Source organism: Melozone crissalis, unplaced genomic scaffold (assembly GCF_028551555.1).
Source record: "Melozone crissalis strain CALT ecotype California unplaced genomic scaffold, PUWL_Pcris_2 ptg000006l_1, whole genome shotgun sequence".
Taxonomy (NCBI): domain Eukaryota; kingdom Metazoa; phylum Chordata; class Aves; order Passeriformes; family Passerellidae; genus Melozone; species Melozone crissalis.
This window is the reverse complement of record NW_026535784.1, coordinates 56,394,408-56,410,308: the sequence shown is the minus strand read 5'-3', so window position 1 is coordinate 56,410,308 and position 15,901 is coordinate 56,394,408. Positions and strand designations below refer to the sequence as shown.

Sequence of the window (15,901 nt, the reverse complement as noted above, 5' to 3'; positions counted from 1 at the left end):
ATTGTACTTTACTTGCAGATACTACTATCAAAGAGGAATCCTGGCAAAGGTTGAGGGACAGAGGCTTGTGTATCAGTTTAAGGAGATGCCAAAAAATATAGTTGTCATAGATGATGACAAAAGTGAGTCCTGCAATGAAGATTTGTCAATGCCTACAGATGAAAAGTCCCTGGAAAGAGTGTCTTTATCTGCAGAAAACCTTTTAAAAGCAGCAACCTCTGCATGTGGAGGAAAAAATTCCTCTCAGTTAAGCTGTACCAGAACAGAAAAAGCAGTCACCAGAGTTGTGAATATTGCCTCACCGGCTCATGACACATCCTCATCTCATCCTTCTACTACCACTGCTACTGTCCCAGCAACATCAGCTCCCAGGTTTGTGTTAATGGGCCTGTTAAATTTACAAAGTCCTATTGCTAGATGTGCAAAAGATTTGGGGTTGGGCTCTTTGTTTGCTGGTTTGGCTTTTTCATTTTTTTGATACGGTTAGGTTTGGTTTTTTTTAAGAACCAGTTAAAAACCTGTCTCTCTTGGAACTGCTTGTCCTTGTTGTCATCTGTGATGGTGCCCTGTGTTTTGGCCTAAACACACACGTTTATCTTGTAGGACTGTTCGAGTGGCAATGCAAGTGCCCGTTGTCATGACCTCTCTGGGACAGAAAATCTCCACTGTGGCAGTGCAGTCAGTAAATGCAGGGTCACCGTTAATAACCAACACGAGTCCAACCACAGCAACAACCCCAAAGGTAGTAATCCAGACAATCCCTACTGTGATGCCAACCTCTGCTGAAAATGGAGACAAAATCACAATGCAGCCCACCAAAATCATCACGATCCCTGCCACGCAACTCACGCAGTGTCAGCTGCAAACAAAAACGAGCCTGTCGGGGTCAGGGAGTATCAACATTGTGGGAGCCCCGCTGGCTGTTAGAGCACTGACCCCGGTGTCCATAGCTCATGGGACACCCGTAATGAGACTGTCAGTTCCTGCTCAGCAGGCCTCGGGCCAGACTCCGCCCAGGGTGATCAGTGCCCTTCTCAAAGGCCCAGAAGTTAAATCAGACACGGCCGCTTTGAAACAGGAATGTGAAGTGAAAACACTGCAGCTGGTAAAGGAGGAGAAGCCAGTGGATGGAAGCAAGACTGTAACCCATGTAGTAGTAGTTAGTACACCCTCAGCCATTGCCCTTCCTGTAACAATGAAAACAGAAGGAATCATCACGTGTGAAAAATGAAGAATAGGTTTCTTCCAGCACGGACTTCTGACTGATACGGTTTTGAATATACTGACGTGATTGGGGGAGGGATGTGGATGCCCCACCAAGTCATAAAGGAGAGTTGTGGAATGTTAATAAACATGCATATGTTGAAGACTTACTGGAAAAAAAATTATTTTCCCGTGTTTCAGTGGGACTTAAAGCACGCTGATACGCTGATTACAAACTGCCTCTTCCAGTTGGGAAACAGCTGAACCTATGGAGAATGAAAGAGAGAGGGACTGAAAAGGGACCAAACAATTTCACTACGCTACCGGTTACCAAGCTACACTAAGACCTGAAACACTAAGAGAGAGCTGTGTGAGAGGTTTACCTTGGTTTTTAGTTTTCAGGGGGAGAGGAAAGTCTCATTGTTACACAAATGGCAAATTTGATGCATTTTATGTGCATACCAGCAATTACTACTGTGTGCCCACAGTACTCAACTGGTGCTATGTGAAAAACTATGCTACTAGGTGTTGTAGGAAGTGAAATAAAGGAGATTAAAGAGCTTCTAAAAGAAGACAGAGGCCTGGAGGGATTTTTGTATCATACAGCTTAAGCAGATTCAAATTGAAAGCCTTAGACTGATTTTCAGTTATCTTTCTTGAAATAAGCTAATGGCTTGTTTGTGTAAAGCTTTTTTATTAAAACAAATTTTTTAAAAACCTTGTACCTAGCACAGTATTGTTATAGAATAACATGTAACATATTTTGTATGGTAGTTAAAAGTCTGTCTAAATTTCTTAATCGTGGACAAAGTAGCAGCAGGTTTTCTGCCTTCTGCTGTACCATGCCTGTTTCTCTCACTTAGCCTTGACATCTGTGCATACATTTCAGTTTCAGCTCTACTCTCACTTCAAAGGTCACGCCCAGCATGAGCTTTTGTCAGGTAGTTCTAAACCTGTAAATTTTTTTTAGTTGAAGTTAAGAGGGAAGTACCAGTGTTCAGAACGAACTATAATAGTTTGTATATTCAACATTTGAAGTATATTCTATTTTGTTGTACTCTTGTTTCAAAGTGTATTCAAGTAGGTTTTAATGAAATACAGAAAGAAAATTTAATGGTGTTTGGTGTGCTGTTTGTTTTTTCCTTCTTCCTTTCTGCTAACCTGTTAACCTTTTTTCTTACTTGAAATCTTCCAGGCATTCATCCTAATATAGATGATACAGTGTGAAATTTTGGGACTCCTCCCTGCTTCAAAGGGCTGACCAGCTCTCTCACTCATTTGTGTAAATACCTGTGGAGCTTGCAGTAGCTGGTGAGGTAACTTCTGGCAGGGGTCCAGTTCCTCGATGTTTTCAGTATGGTGGTCATACACATGGGCTCTGTGAGCTACCCAACTGCTCCTCCAGCTACACCTGATGGTGGATCTGTATTTCCAGTCCATCTGCACGGCTTGAAGTGTAGCTTACCCTAATTTCAGGGGCACCACACTGGCACATCAGGCTGTGGGTAGTCATGGTAGTCACAGCACATGAGTACCTGAGTAGTCAGGTAGCCAATGGACCCCCAGTTCCTAGTGATATGCCTTGAAAAGTCTTCAGGGCAGGAACTTCGGTAATCTTGAAATTTAATTGAAGTCTGAATCATCATCTAGATACTTCATGCCTGGAGGAGCAATTTTAACAGCTGTCAGAGCAATTTTAACAGCTGTCTGGAGCTGAGGCCTTCTGTAATGCTGAGAGACACCAGAATTAAATACTTTACATGCTGAGAAGCAGGTTACTTGTGGAGTCCAAGCAGCAAGGCCCATTCTTCCCTTCAACTGGTAAGAAAAGTGGAAATATCTCCACACAGCCAGGCCAGCACTGGGGGGGACTATGAAAGGCTTCTGGAAAAACAATTACTTTTCATTCTCTTCAGCAGGGAAGTGGAGTTGAGGAGCAAAATGAAGCTGAAGCCAATAAAAAAGTGAGTGTAAGGCAGCAATCCAGAGAATCAAAAGTTCTTATACATGAACTGTGTTTCTGGCATGGGGTAGAGAACTAAGAGCCCTTCACACAAGGACATGGAGAGAGAAGATGACTTTTTTCCTAAGAAAGGTAGGAAAGGGAAGTAGGGGAAGCTGGGCAATCACTCGATTAATCTGACAGTCTGAGGCACTAATGTTCTGAGTAAAGGGAAATGGAGCAGTGTAAAGAGAGGCAGGTGGTGGTACAGATCTGAGCTAAAAGATGAGAGAAACCAGCGTTTTTAAAGTTTCTGTTGCAAGTCCAGTCTCTTAAGAAACCCAATTCTAGATGGCTGTTACTTGATTGTATCTCAGAGCATGAAGTATCTATGTCGAGTATTTGTAATTAAGACCTTTCCAACACCTAATTTAGATACAGTGGAAGTCAAATGGGGACAAACTGTCTTCCTGGAATTAGATAAGGATCTCCAGCTGATGACCTTCTTGTAATGCCAAGACTTCATTATGTAATGGCAAAAACTGGAGGAATGAAGGCACCCAGCTCCCCTGCTGGTGGGGTAGGCAGCTCGGAGACACTGCCAGTGCTGCGTGTTGCCACGGAGCCAGTGATGATCCTTTGGCTCTCTCCCCTGGCCACCAGCGAGTGGCACACTGGAGTTCATGCAGTGCTGTGAGAATCTCAGTCTGTGAGGATGTGCTGTAACTGAAATGGAGAGGGGGCTTACCCTGATGCTGTCAATAGGGATGTTTTTGCTGGTGGTGTTGGAGGACGTGGCCTCAGGATGAGGGAGCCTTGGTCGGGTTTGTGACATTTGAAACAGATGAAAGGAACACTAGAATATTGAAGTGGTTAGTTTAGTATCTATCTGTACTCCCAGGCTTTTGAAATCCCATTGAAAAACCTGTTGTTTGGTACATGGGTGAAAGCAGGATTCCCTTTTACATCTGAATCTGGTGGTTCATGTAGGGGCCAGGCTTAACTCATCCTTGGCAAGCAGAAACTCGTAGATGTGTGGGTAGAATGAAACTTGTGTGAAGTGAGTATGCTTTATACAGAAGGCATTGAGACACACACAGACTTGGTACCACTGATTCTGCAGATAAGAACTATTTTTATTTTTCAAACCCACTATTTTAAGTTATAGAATTAAAAGAGTGATGTGTAATCCAGAAGGGAAAAATACCTCAGCTGTAATTTGTAACTCAGAATAAATGTCTGAGTATCAAAAATGAGAAAAGTTGAGAGGAGAATCCCATTCTAGAGACAACTGGTTTTGTTAGCTCTCTCTTGCATATCTTTCCCAGTGAAGGGGCCTGGGCCTTGGCACAACTCTGGGTAGAGTGTGCTGAAAGGAAGGCTGAACTTGGGATCCTCTGCTAATTGATTTCATCAACTTTAGGGCTTTGGGGAGTTCCGTCTGAGGTGATCAGGGATGAGTGAGCCAGGGGCAGTCAGAAGTTGAGGAGAAAATGGAGAGGCGCTTGAAGCCTCAAGCGGGTACTCAGCACGTGTGCAGCAGGGATCTCAGCTACATGTGAAGATTGCTACTGCCAGAACAAGCCAAGTGCAATTCTGCCTTGTAGAGACAGTTCAAATAGCAGGTGTTAAGCTTATTAGGAAGATCCAAATGACACTATGTATTTGGGATCTAATTGTTCTCCAGGAGAGATAGTGTTTTAATAAGCTTGCAGCAGCTTCTGCTTCTCACAAATTAAACAAGTGGGTCATTTCTTCCTGCAGCTTGCTTGAGAGTGAGGGAAAAGTGTCACTGCTAAAGCTAAGGCAGCCTTTATTCAAGATGAAAGCAAGGGATCTGTGGAGCCTTTTTTTAGCCTTGGTGTGCTTATAAGGCATACATTCACAAGGAGAGCTTGGAAGATATTTTTTATTGTTAAGAGTCATACTGCTACACAGGAAAAAAAAATCCTTTCTGCTTCTTCTGAAAAATATTTAGTGTACTGATATTTATAGCTGGCAAAAGTATTTCAGTGCTGCAGGCTTGTCTCTCACTGCATAAAACAAAGCAAAAGCAATAATCCATTTAATTTTTCCCAAAAGAGTCTGCCAAATAAATTATGGCATGTACTGGAATAAAAGGGTGAAGCTGCCTGGGAACTTAGCAGTTAATTTCTGCAGCCTATCTACCTTTTCATTAAAATGCAGCAGAGAGGGTTCAACATTGCACTGTAGCAGGGATTTTCTGAGAGGACAGTATTGCATTGAGATGGGAAGAGTCTCCAGCCTTTTCAGTTATTCCACCCCCCCTTGCCTTCAAAATTACCCTTTAAGGAGTTGAAGCACTGAACATCTACTGTAACGTGTCCAGGATGGAAGAATCCCAGCCCTTTCCACTTCATCAGAGGTTCTGCAGTGATGGCAGTACCATACAAATCATGCTCTTTCTCACCAGTTTGATTTCTTGTTTAGGAGAATTAAGCATGGGATGCAAACAAGGGTATAAATCAAAATGTCTTAAGAATCATAGATGCCATATACTCCACTGTGAGAGTGACAGTGGGAATTCTGCAGCTGGGATAGTTCAGCTCCTGCTGGTAAAAAGCCTCCCATAATTGGGTCTGTGGCTCTATGCTCTGGAAGTGGGAAAGGGGCCCACACTGATGGACACTTTGGCTGGCCTGAGGAAAATGAAGCTACTTGTACAAAAGTGAAATGAAATCATGGAGTGATTTCATGTTCGGTGGGAGTGGTGGGGTTTTTTGATTATGGTGTAGTTTGTTTTTAAATACAGACCTGATATTTGCTCTCAAGTCAGGGCTTTCTACCACAAGTATAGTTTCTTCCAGAGAAATGAAACTGCCAAAAGGAGTCTGGATGGAAGCTCCAGCTTCTGGTGTGGCTTTTTCGTGGTAGATGAGCAAGGATTTGACCTACTCAACGTTCCATCTTATAGGTCTTATTGTGATGTTGATTTTAGAAGTGTTTAGCTGCAGATGACTACAGATGTTAACTAACAAACACTTATGGAGAGGGGAATATTTACAGTAATACAGTGTAGGTTTCCTCTCTAACTAGAAGAGTGAGCAGCTTAACAGCTAAGAATAACTCCCTTCCTTTCAGACTTGTGAAATTTGGACATTCCAAGCTGGACAAAGAGTGTGTGCTGTGAAGGCAAAGCAGCCATGCCACTCTGAGACCAGGGTTGGGGTGGGAAAAAAGAGCTTTGGAAGAGGAAGCATCAGCACCAACTTGAAGCTCAAACTAGTTGAGACAGGTCACCTCCCTGGGAACAGGAACTTGAGACAGCAAAGTGAGAAAGACAGCAGCCAAGACATTACTTTTTTCCAAAGAGTTTTATTAACAAACAGCTGGAACATTTAAGAGTTACTATGCACCCTACTTCACATGGAAATACTGCTTTATTTGCCCTGCCATGTCTTCCTCAACTATCTAAGTGTCAGTACAACTCCAACTGTTGTCCCTCTTCCCCCCTCTCTATGCTATTTTCTGGCATAATGGCATGTTTACAACCCATATATGCAATTCCTATGTCAGCAGTGAGCATCACAGGAGTTACTGCACTAACACACCTCTGCTGTAGCCCAGATGCTTTGCCAGAGTTTCTCTGGGTCACAGGAAGAGGCTCCTAAACACTGTCACTCCATGCTTTCCAATCAGATGCAGGATCACCAACTTCTCTCAATAAATAAATTTGATCTTATAACAGGTTCCAGTGTAGCTTTAGATTCTGAAGATAAATAGAAGAAAATCTTTCAATATTAAGACTGGCCTTTTACTGAAACAGCAAGATTGACAAGACTACAAATTTAAACCATTTAGAAAAGTAATACTCAGAGGAAGAAATAGTCCCTGCTTAGTTGTGTCCTCCAGAGGGAAGCACAGAAGAGATGAAGGTACAGTCACTGGACAGCCTAGAGGCTGTATGTGTGTGACAGATACATGCACATTGCTCTAGAAAAGTGAGGGCATTACTCTAGGTCATAGTCAGCCTCTCTTTCCTCACCTGCTCTTACTGGAGGGGTCCTTCCTCACACTTGTCATGAATTTGTCATCTCAAGTCATGGAAAAATTACAAGACCACACTATTATGAGCTTAGTTTTTTGTCTAAACTGCATTAAACTTCCTTCGTATTGCAACAGAAAAAGATTTAAGGTAATCTCACTGGGTAGTTGAACCTCACTCCCTTTGGTACTTGCAGAAGCTTAATATGAAATAAATAAAATCAGCATGCTGTCAGGGCAAGATGTTTTGATTTAAATACTAAGGCCTCCACATTCATTAGAGGATTAAATCCTTAAAACAGGGGGCTTAGTGAAAGAATAAAGCCATTTGCCTTCTAGTTTTCCAACCCTGAAGCGGCAAGAAGAGTATGATGAGAACACTGGCTTCCTTCTTCCTCCCTCGAAGGCTGCACATTAATGAGGGCTGAACAGCAAGTGTAACTCCAAACAAGTGCCTGAAATAATGGTTAGTCAACAGTATTTCCTCATCTTTCAACAGCATCTAGCTTCAAAGGTTTTCTCTAAAATAAAAGACTGGAGAGTTCAGACACTGCAATAGCAGCTGGCATTCCGGGACATTACAGCAGTCTGTCAGGGTCCTGATTGAAACTAAAGTCACACACAAGGGACAGGTGATCGGAAGGGTAATTGAATGAGGGCAGCCTGTTGGGCCCAATTTGCTCTTCAGTCAGCAAGCCCAGGGCTGAGTTCACATTCAAGGCATGCTGGGAGTACCAGATGTAATCCAGCGTGTGCCGGCACTCTCCAGAGGGCCGGATCTTCCAGGTGGTGTAGGGGGGCTCCGTCTGTCCATCGGGGCTCAGCAGCTTGTACGCACTGTTCAGATTGAGGCTGGAGTTGGAGAACTCCCTGTAGACCTCCTCGGTTGGCTCCGCATTGAAGTCCCCGCAGACAATCAGAGGGATCTTTGCTCCCTGGGTGATGTTCTTGAGGTTCTGGAGGAGGTCACAGCCCTGAGCAGAGCGGAACCTCTCCCAGCCCGTGCGGGCCTTCAGGTGGGTGACGGCGATGCAGAAGAGCCGGCCGGTCTCGTGGCACTTGAGCGTCTGAGCGATGGCCACCTGGTTGGTCTTCAGCTTCATGGCGGTGAGGCGGATGTTGGCGCTGCTGACGAGCTCGAAGCGCTCCTTGAGGAAGAATATGGCGCAGCCGTCCGGGCCGTTGTTGTGCTCCACGTCCAGGCACGGCGACCACGGCTTCGGGAAGAACGTGCACTGGTAGCCCAGGCGGCTGAGGAGCGGCTCAAAGGTGTCGAAGTAGTGGTCGACTTCCTGAAGGCACAAGATGTCGGGCTTGTACGCAAGGATTTCCTCCAGTATGAGGCACTTCCTCTCCTCCCACTTCAGAGCTTCCATGGGGCACTGGACAAAGTTGTCTTTGCCTTCCCCGAGAGCTGGAATTAGCAGGGAGGGTAAACAAAAAACCCAAAAGTTAATGATAGCTGAAACAGCCTGTCATCGTCCAGGTTTTATCAGTTTAGATGCTGGTGACTCTAAGGGTACCAGATTTGCCAGTAGGTGTGAGAACCCCATCTCAAGTCACTGGAGCCGCTCAAAAAAATTAAGTTCCTTTTACAGATAAAAGATAGATTAAGACTTTCCCCCCCTCTGCCCACTACGCAAGGGCAAGTACTCCCACGTGTGGCTGCTGCAGCATAAGCCAAAATAAAATGAAGTGGGTTAAAAGAGACTGCAGAAGGTTAAGGCAGTCCCTATGAGGGAAATTTCCCACACCCAAAAGATTTTAAGATGAGGCTGCTGCAGTCGTCAACTTACAGCCTTGATTCAAAACCAGCAGTTAAAATTATTTTTAAGCATTAAGAATTCCCGTAGCAGCTCTGAATTTATGGACAGCTCACCAATAAGGTAATCAGAAACTGAAGAGAAACGTCACAAATAAAACTTAGGAAAAAGATCGGTTTTCTCTGGGGTTAACAACCATCTAAAACCGATGGGTCACAGCTTTTAGAATACACTGTTCAGTTAAGACAGGATTTGGGGCTATCTTTGGCATCAGAGTTGCAAGGAGAGACCTTTTTTTTCCTTTCCTGTGGGACAGAAGGAAAGCCACTATTTCAAGAGCTCAAAATACTCCCCCCTGGCCCTCAGTCAGTTGTGTCTCATGTAGAGGAGTTCACTCCTCTCTCCCTTTGCTCTGCCAGGGTTTTCATGGCTGCATTTGATCTCGAGCTCACACCTTGAGCTCACAAGCATCTCCTACCTTGGGCGAGGATGTTCCACTGCATGACCCGGATGGGGCGGTGGTTACTGCCGGTGTTTTTCTTCAGGTTCACAAAGTTCCTCTGGAACCGGGGTGGTCGCTTCTGCAGAACGATCTGACATTCCTCCAGCAAATCCTTGGGGTCTATGGGATCCAGCTGTGCTGAGTCCAGCTGCTCCAGGCAGTCCTGGTGCTGGGACACGGCGCCACTGGTCAGCGTCTTGGCGAGCACGCTGTAGAGCCGGCTGGTGCTGTTTCCCATGGAACACACTGCAAGGGAAAAACTCTCGTTAGAGATGGTCCACCACAGCTCTCCTCATCACCTGGGTACCTCTCTGCAGTGCCAGCCATTGGTGGTTGTGCAGGAGCCCATTCCTGAGTCTGAGGCAAAACAAGAAGGATGCAGAAGAGGGTTAGTCCTGTGCAGCCTCATGTTCTGCCTGTCATCAGGGGCTGCAGCCTGCAAACAGCCTGCTCTAAGACATCATGCTGCTGTCTTCTAAGGCAACAAAGAATTCTTTCAACCAGAATAGCAGGGCTAAGATTAACTCTGCATATATTGTAGAAAACACAGTAGAGCACACTTTTTCCCTGTTCACAGAGGAGAGAGCCCAGCAGGTGGACAAATGCCGCCTGCTCATTATTTCGTGCGCAGCATTTGCTTCTGATGGAGAGGGCACTCTGTATGGCCTGGCGCCCTGTGTCCATAAGGGATGCCTCCAGGCTGCAGACTCCAGTTAACCTGACTGACCCTCAGGTTGGTATTTAACAGGAATCTCTGATCAGTGTCATTTATCCCCAAAGCAGTAATGCTGTCATGACCATGAAGCAGCCAGATGCTTCTGCTGGCTGAGGCCTCAGGATATGGAGTGGAGAAGGTGGTGCCTCCCAGCTCCACATCCCTATGTTCATTCCCCCCCCCTCCTTTCTCCCTTTGTCTCCTCACTCTCTTGTGCTGTGCCCCAGCTCAGCAGTTTTCGGCCCTCCCTGGGCCCAGCCACCTCCTGTTCCTGTGGCCACCTCACCCACACGAGCTGCTGTCTCCAGCTCTCCCTGCTAACGCAGCTGGCCCTCACCCAGCCCCATGTCTCCTGCAAGGAGGGCTCCCCATCCCACATGGGCTCACAGCTGCCACGGGATGGGGATGCACGTGTGTCCCTGCTCTGTTTTGTCCCTGTGCACATTTTGTGGTATTGCTACACTGTGTGTGCAAGAGCTCTCCAGCCCCGTCTCAGGGAGGGAGGGCTTTGCTCCTTCAAACGCAAAGGCAGGAAGGGCAGTGCTTGCACCACAGCAACTTGCATAAGAGGCAATGCTGACTGAGTTCTGTTGTTGTCTCAACTTACTTATTTACTCTGAATGCCTTTTGCAAAGGGAATCTTGAGCAAAAGAACTTCAGCGTTGCACTGCTGTTGCCCCACAGTGGTTTTTAAGTAGGTTTATTTGTACATTTGAGTTACTTAAAAAGGAAGAGGATGAAATTGTCATCTTGTGATCACATCTTGCAGAAGACTTGGCATGCTACCCAACACACCTGCATGCTCAGACTGAACTACAGCACCACCAATTTTAAGATCTGGTGACAGACATACAGTAATGACAGGCTAGAGGGGCAGGTAGTAAGATGGACACCCTTACAGTTCAATAAACATACTCAGGAGGAAAAGAAAGACTCTCCAGTATAAGCCCCACATCCTTGTACTTAGGAAAATGGATTCTTTTAAAAGATACTAAAAACTACTTGCTTTAATGTGTGTTTTGTATGTGTAAGCCCATGGAACAGTTCCAAGAAAGTTGTGAAATGGGAATTTAGATTACATATAGGACGTTTCTCCTCATCTCTGTCCTTTTAGTTAAAAAGGAATAGGAGTTCCTCAAACTGAGATGCGATTCTGAGCTCACACACACATCTTTCCACAGCAGCTATGTGTAGTGTTTCTGTTTCTGCAGCCTTTCTCAGTTTACAGAGAAATTTACTTCTTCTCAAGAAGCCAAGTACTGCTGAAGTAGTAGAAGTGCCCTTAATAGTGAGGGAAAACACAAAATCCCTGAGCAGGATCCTGCCACAGCTGTGAGGGGAGTGGGAGCAGGGATGAAAGCGTGCTCTGTGCTGGATACAGAAGGGTGCAGATTACACACAAGCAGGGCTGCCAGGCCGCCATGCAGAAACCCAAAGAAATCAGTAGAGCTTTTAATAGATGCTCCACAGGGAGCCACTCACCTATTTTTAGGACAGGTACAAGCCCCGGCTGAGTGCTGCAAGTGGAGATAAGCACAGTGCTTTCTGCTGCATCAGACATGCATCCTGCATCCTGCCGTGCCATGGATGAGGAGCATGGCTCATGTGGGGCTCTCCAAAGGAATAATAATAACCCTCCAAGAAGCCATTAGCAAGCTCTTAGGCTGCTTGTGGCTTTGACCTGAGTCAGAAGGATGATGCTGAAGGTAGGTGCAACACAGCTGGAGTCACAGGCCTGCTGGCAAAGCCCTGAGCAGCTTACAGCTGTTACAGCAGGATCAAGGCTAAGCTCAGCCTCCACCTGCCAAGCTGCAAACAAAGCCAGAGCATTGTCTAAATCTCATCATCCCTGGGATTGTGGTGTATCCAGCTCTTTATGGGCTGTAAAGCATAGCCCAGCCTGTACTGTGGCCCAGAGCTGATCTGACAGCTTTTAAAGTCAGTCATGACTCAGGAAGGAAAAAGACCTTCAGTCTTCTTTTGAGGGCCCAGAGATGATTGTGTGCAAGAGGTCTAGACTGTAAATTAAGCACTTTCAGTCCTGGCATAGGTGGCTTAAAAGTTCTTGGCTGAAGCAGAGAAGATTCCAGCTTAAGATGACTGCTTATCTGCACAAGTTCTTTGTACCCAAAGTGCTGGAATCCTGACAACACAGACTGAGGTGTTCTGCAGAACAGGGGCCAGACCAACAACCCGAACCTGAAAACTCCAAACACAGGATCCATTTTTTGTTATTTCTGCAATGCTGAACCGTGTCCACAGCAGTCCAGCCACAATACAAGCACAAGGTCACCACTCTGCAATGTCACAGTGCAAGTGAAGTGAACTTGCTGGGACAATGTGTGCTGCCAGTACTGTGACACTGTGGTGCTGGTGGGGGCACAGGCAGACTTGTGCAGATAAGCAGTCATCTCAAGCTGGAATCTTCCCAAGGAGCCCCCTGCTTCAGCCAAGAACTTTCAAGCCACCTATGCCAGGACTGAATGTGTTTAATTTACAGTCTAGACCCTCTTTCACACAATCATCTCTGGGCCCTCAAGAGAAGACTGAAGCTCTTTTTCCTCCCTGAGAAGGAAGCAGGCTTCTGAGCTTGCATTGTAGCAGTGAATAGTGAACATGAAAGTGATTCTCTTGGTGTTATATAACAGAGAATACCAACTCAGCAATTACTGTGCAAGGTGCTTAAATCAAAAAGTTCCTTCTCCTCAGCAAGGGTGGCACCTCAGCACAGTAAGGGTAAGGGAAGAATTCAAAGGGACAGTTAACTGTTAGAACAGGGTGTAAAGTTGGCAGGCTTCTTACTCCATCCAGCACAGAAGAGAGGAACTTCGAGGATCTCGGGCAATGAGCCATCAGATACTTTATTTCAGAGATAAGGGCTGCAGAAGGGTGTCGGACCCTGACCTTTTGAGTAAGGTGAACAACATTCCCATTTCCCTTCCTTTCAGGTCATACCTCCCCGCACCACTCTCAGGCAGAAGTCCTACCCTGTTCACCACAAAGCTTTCCCTGCTAGGTTAATGACTCCACACACCACAGTCTGGAGTTGCATCAGCCTCCACGGCCCTAGAGCTGGCAGCAGCCAGAAATGCCCTCCTTGGAACCCCAGTTCCAGGAACAACCTGACAGGCGCCATTCCCATGTGACAAAATGTACACTACCAAGGTATCATTCTACATGTACAACCTTGTCTGGGACAGCAATGAGAGCTCACCAGAGGAAGGCAGAAGCTGCCTGTTCTCAACAGGCAACACCAGAAAGAAGAGTGAACCTCAAATCCTGCCTCCAGTAATACAGGGAATCAGTACTTGGCACAAGCTCTGGAAACCTTTATCTTCATGAAAGCTTTATTAATCATGAACTCAATTCTGCCAGCTCTCAGATGCATATGCTCCTCTTCCCTGCAGTGCCATGAAGCTTCGATCCTGCCATATGGCATCCTGGCCTGCATCAACAGGACCAACAGAAACACCCTGCCCCAACCTGGCTTCCACACTCCTCCTGCAACAGCAGCAACAGGGAAGGAACTCTCTTCACCCCAGCCCCAGCTGAAGGCAGTAGGGCAAAGTGGATCTCCTGCATGCCAGATGTGTCATACAGCCTCAGACATATTGCCCAGAGAAGCTGTGGCTGTTCTATCACTGGAAGTGTCCAAGCCCAGCCTGGACAGAGCTTTCAGCAACCCGGGCTAGTGAGAGGTGTCCCTGCCCATTGAGGGAAGGCTGGAACCAGGTGACCTTTAAGGCCTCTTCCAACCCAAGCCATTCAATGATAAGGAGTTGGGCTTATCGCCCTGCCCACGGTAGCAGTGAGGAGCACGGTGAATGCTGCCCCAGCTGTCAGCAGGAATGGCTCCGGATGGCATTCTGAGCCACGGCCAGAGTCAAGAGAGGCAGCTTAGGGCTGGATCTGAGCTCAGGGGTGCGTGGGGTCCACACAGGCACCCGAGGGCATCGGGCACTTTCCAGGTCTCATGTGGGGAACAAAGAATGGGCTGTAATTATTTAACAGTACAGGCAAATAGGGACATGATGGCTGCTGCTGCCTGCCAGAGGGTAACCTGGGCTGCTCCCACACGCTGCCTTGAGGGAAAAGTGAGCCTCGAGTGAGTCAAGCTCATCCTACACCAAGTGCAGCTAAAGAGGGCAGCTCAGCGAGCCGAGAGCAGGCTCCTGACAGCGGCACACGGACACTGACGCTCTGGCTCACGGACAGGCCAGCGCAGCGACACCGGGCTGACTCCCGCAACCAGCCTACGTGCGGGCACAGGGCGCTCCATCCCTCACACGGAGGGCACCGAGCCAGAAACGCCCGAAGCTCCGGCGGGCTCTCCGGCAGCGCCTGCCGCGGTGCCGCGGGATGTTGCCCGCTCTCACCGGCTGGGAGAACGCCACGGCCGCTGCCTTAGACCCCAAGGGCCGGTCCAGTCCCGGAGAGGAGGCTGGCGAGGGGACAAGAGACACGCTGACGCGAGCAGCACAGCCCAGATCCCGCTCCGACGGCACCAACCAGGCACCAGCCTCCGGCTGTGACCCTGCGCGGTTCCCGGGGCGGCTGCGCCCCCTCCTCGGCCCGTACCCACCTGTGCGGGGCGGCGTCCCCGGGGCGGGCGGGCCGCCCGCTGCTGCCCGCGGCGCGGCGGGGCCGGGGGGCGGCGGCTGGCAGCGGGGCCGCGGCAGCGGCAGGCGGGAGGCTGAGGCGGCGGGAGCGCAGCAGAGGGCGGGCAGGGCCGAGCAGAGGCAGCGCGCGGAGCTCTGGTACATGCTCCCGGCGGGACGGAGCGGCACCGGCAGGATCGGGCGAGACCAGGAGCGCAGCAGCTCCCGTGCCCGCCCCGCGGCCGCGCTTATACAGGCGGCGGCGCCCCGCGCGGCGCGTACCTCGGGCACTACCACCCTCACCCGCGGGGGGGAGTGACAAGGTACAAACAAACCCTCCCGGCACCGCCGCCCGCACACCGAGCCCGCCCGCAAAGACCGGCGAGACCGCGCTGCGCGACCGTCCCGCTGTCGCTGGCGGAGGACGCTGCGGTAGGAAGGACGCGCTCCGTGGTCGCTCCCGCCTCCCCTACCCCGCCGTGGAGTGGTCTGGCCCGGGGGAGGTTTCCCGCCGGTGATGTCAGCATGGGGCGCCCCCTGGTCCCGTAGACGTCACGGCTCAGGGGCTGCCCCGCCCGGCCCGGCCCGGCCCGGCTCGGCCCTGCTCGGCTCGGCTCGGCTCGGCTCGGCTCGGCTCGGCCCGGCCCTGGGGGAGCAGCGGGGCTCGGCAGCCGCGGGGCTCCCAGCGCAGCCGGGCGGGTCCTGCAGCGCTGGGGATATAATGTTCTCTACTGGGATGGCTTCCTCAGACACGAGCATCCCCCTGCCCAGGCCCGCCACGTTCCCAGGACCGCGTGGAGAGCGGGGCGCTCCCTCAGCTCGGCACCCCGCCCTATGGGAGCCTGTGAGGCGCTGGGCTGGGGGGAATATCGGGGAACAGCCCCCGGTAAGGGGAGTCTGGGCCCCAAAGCTGGGAGCTGGGGGTGGGTGATCCTGTTTGCTGTTTCCCCCGCTTCCCCTGGCCTCTTTGCCCCAGCGCCCTGTGTCAGGCCACAGGGGCCCAGGGCGGCCCCGAATTCCTGCGCTGGAATTAGGGCAGTGCCCGCAGCTAGCCTGAACGGGCTTCCTGCTGAAAATGGGACTTTTTTTTTTTCCTCCCCTAGAAATACTTGATTCTTTATGTGTTTGCTAAACTACCGAGGGGGCCGGGGGAGGCAGATGCCTTCTGTGAGA

At 49.0% G+C, this 15,901-nt stretch overlaps 2 protein-coding genes across 7 annotated transcripts in view; one reads left to right on the top strand and one right to left on the bottom strand.

Moving 5' to 3' along the window:
• ELF2 (E74 like ETS transcription factor 2) overlaps nt 1-2,317 on the top strand; it is a 28,470-nt gene extending 26,153 nt beyond the window's left edge. For all 6 annotated transcript variants that reach the window (XM_054295583.1, XM_054295588.1, XM_054295585.1 and 3 more), the window contains 2 exons: nt 19-372; nt 604-2,317. In XM_054295583.1, the coding sequence (XP_054151558.1) occupies nt 19-372; nt 604-1,231 (982 nt within the window). In that variant the 3' untranslated portion in view covers nt 1,232-2,317. The remainder of the gene's footprint in view (nt 1-18; nt 373-603) is intronic.
• Nucleotides 2,318-7,398: 5,081 nt separating this feature from the next.
• Nucleotides 7,399-14,893, bottom strand: NOCT (nocturnin). Its single transcript, XM_054295483.1, has 3 exons — nt 14,713-14,893; nt 9,392-9,661; nt 7,399-8,564 (listed from the first exon to the last, which is right to left on the bottom strand). The coding sequence occupies exons 1-3, from the start codon at nt 14,891-14,893 to the stop codon at nt 7,729-7,731; spliced, it is 1,287 nt and encodes a 428-aa protein (XP_054151458.1). The 3' UTR covers nt 7,399-7,728.
• Nucleotides 14,894-15,901: the final 1,008 nt, after the last annotated feature.

Bases quoted from the DNA above. Each gene is read 5' to 3' on its own strand.
- NOCT (XM_054295483.1), bottom strand. From the start codon at position 14,893: ATGTACCAGAGCTCCGCGCGCTGCCTCTGCTCGGCCCTGCCCGCCCTC. The intron at 9,662-14,712 runs GTGGGTACGGGC...TTTCCCTTGCAG, and splicing joins GGGGACGCCGCCCCGCACAG to TGTGTTCCATGGGAAACAGC. The intron at 8,565-9,391 runs GTAGGAGATGCT...TGCTAATTCCAG, and splicing joins GTGGAACATCCTCGCCCAAG to CTCTCGGGGAAGGCAAAGAC.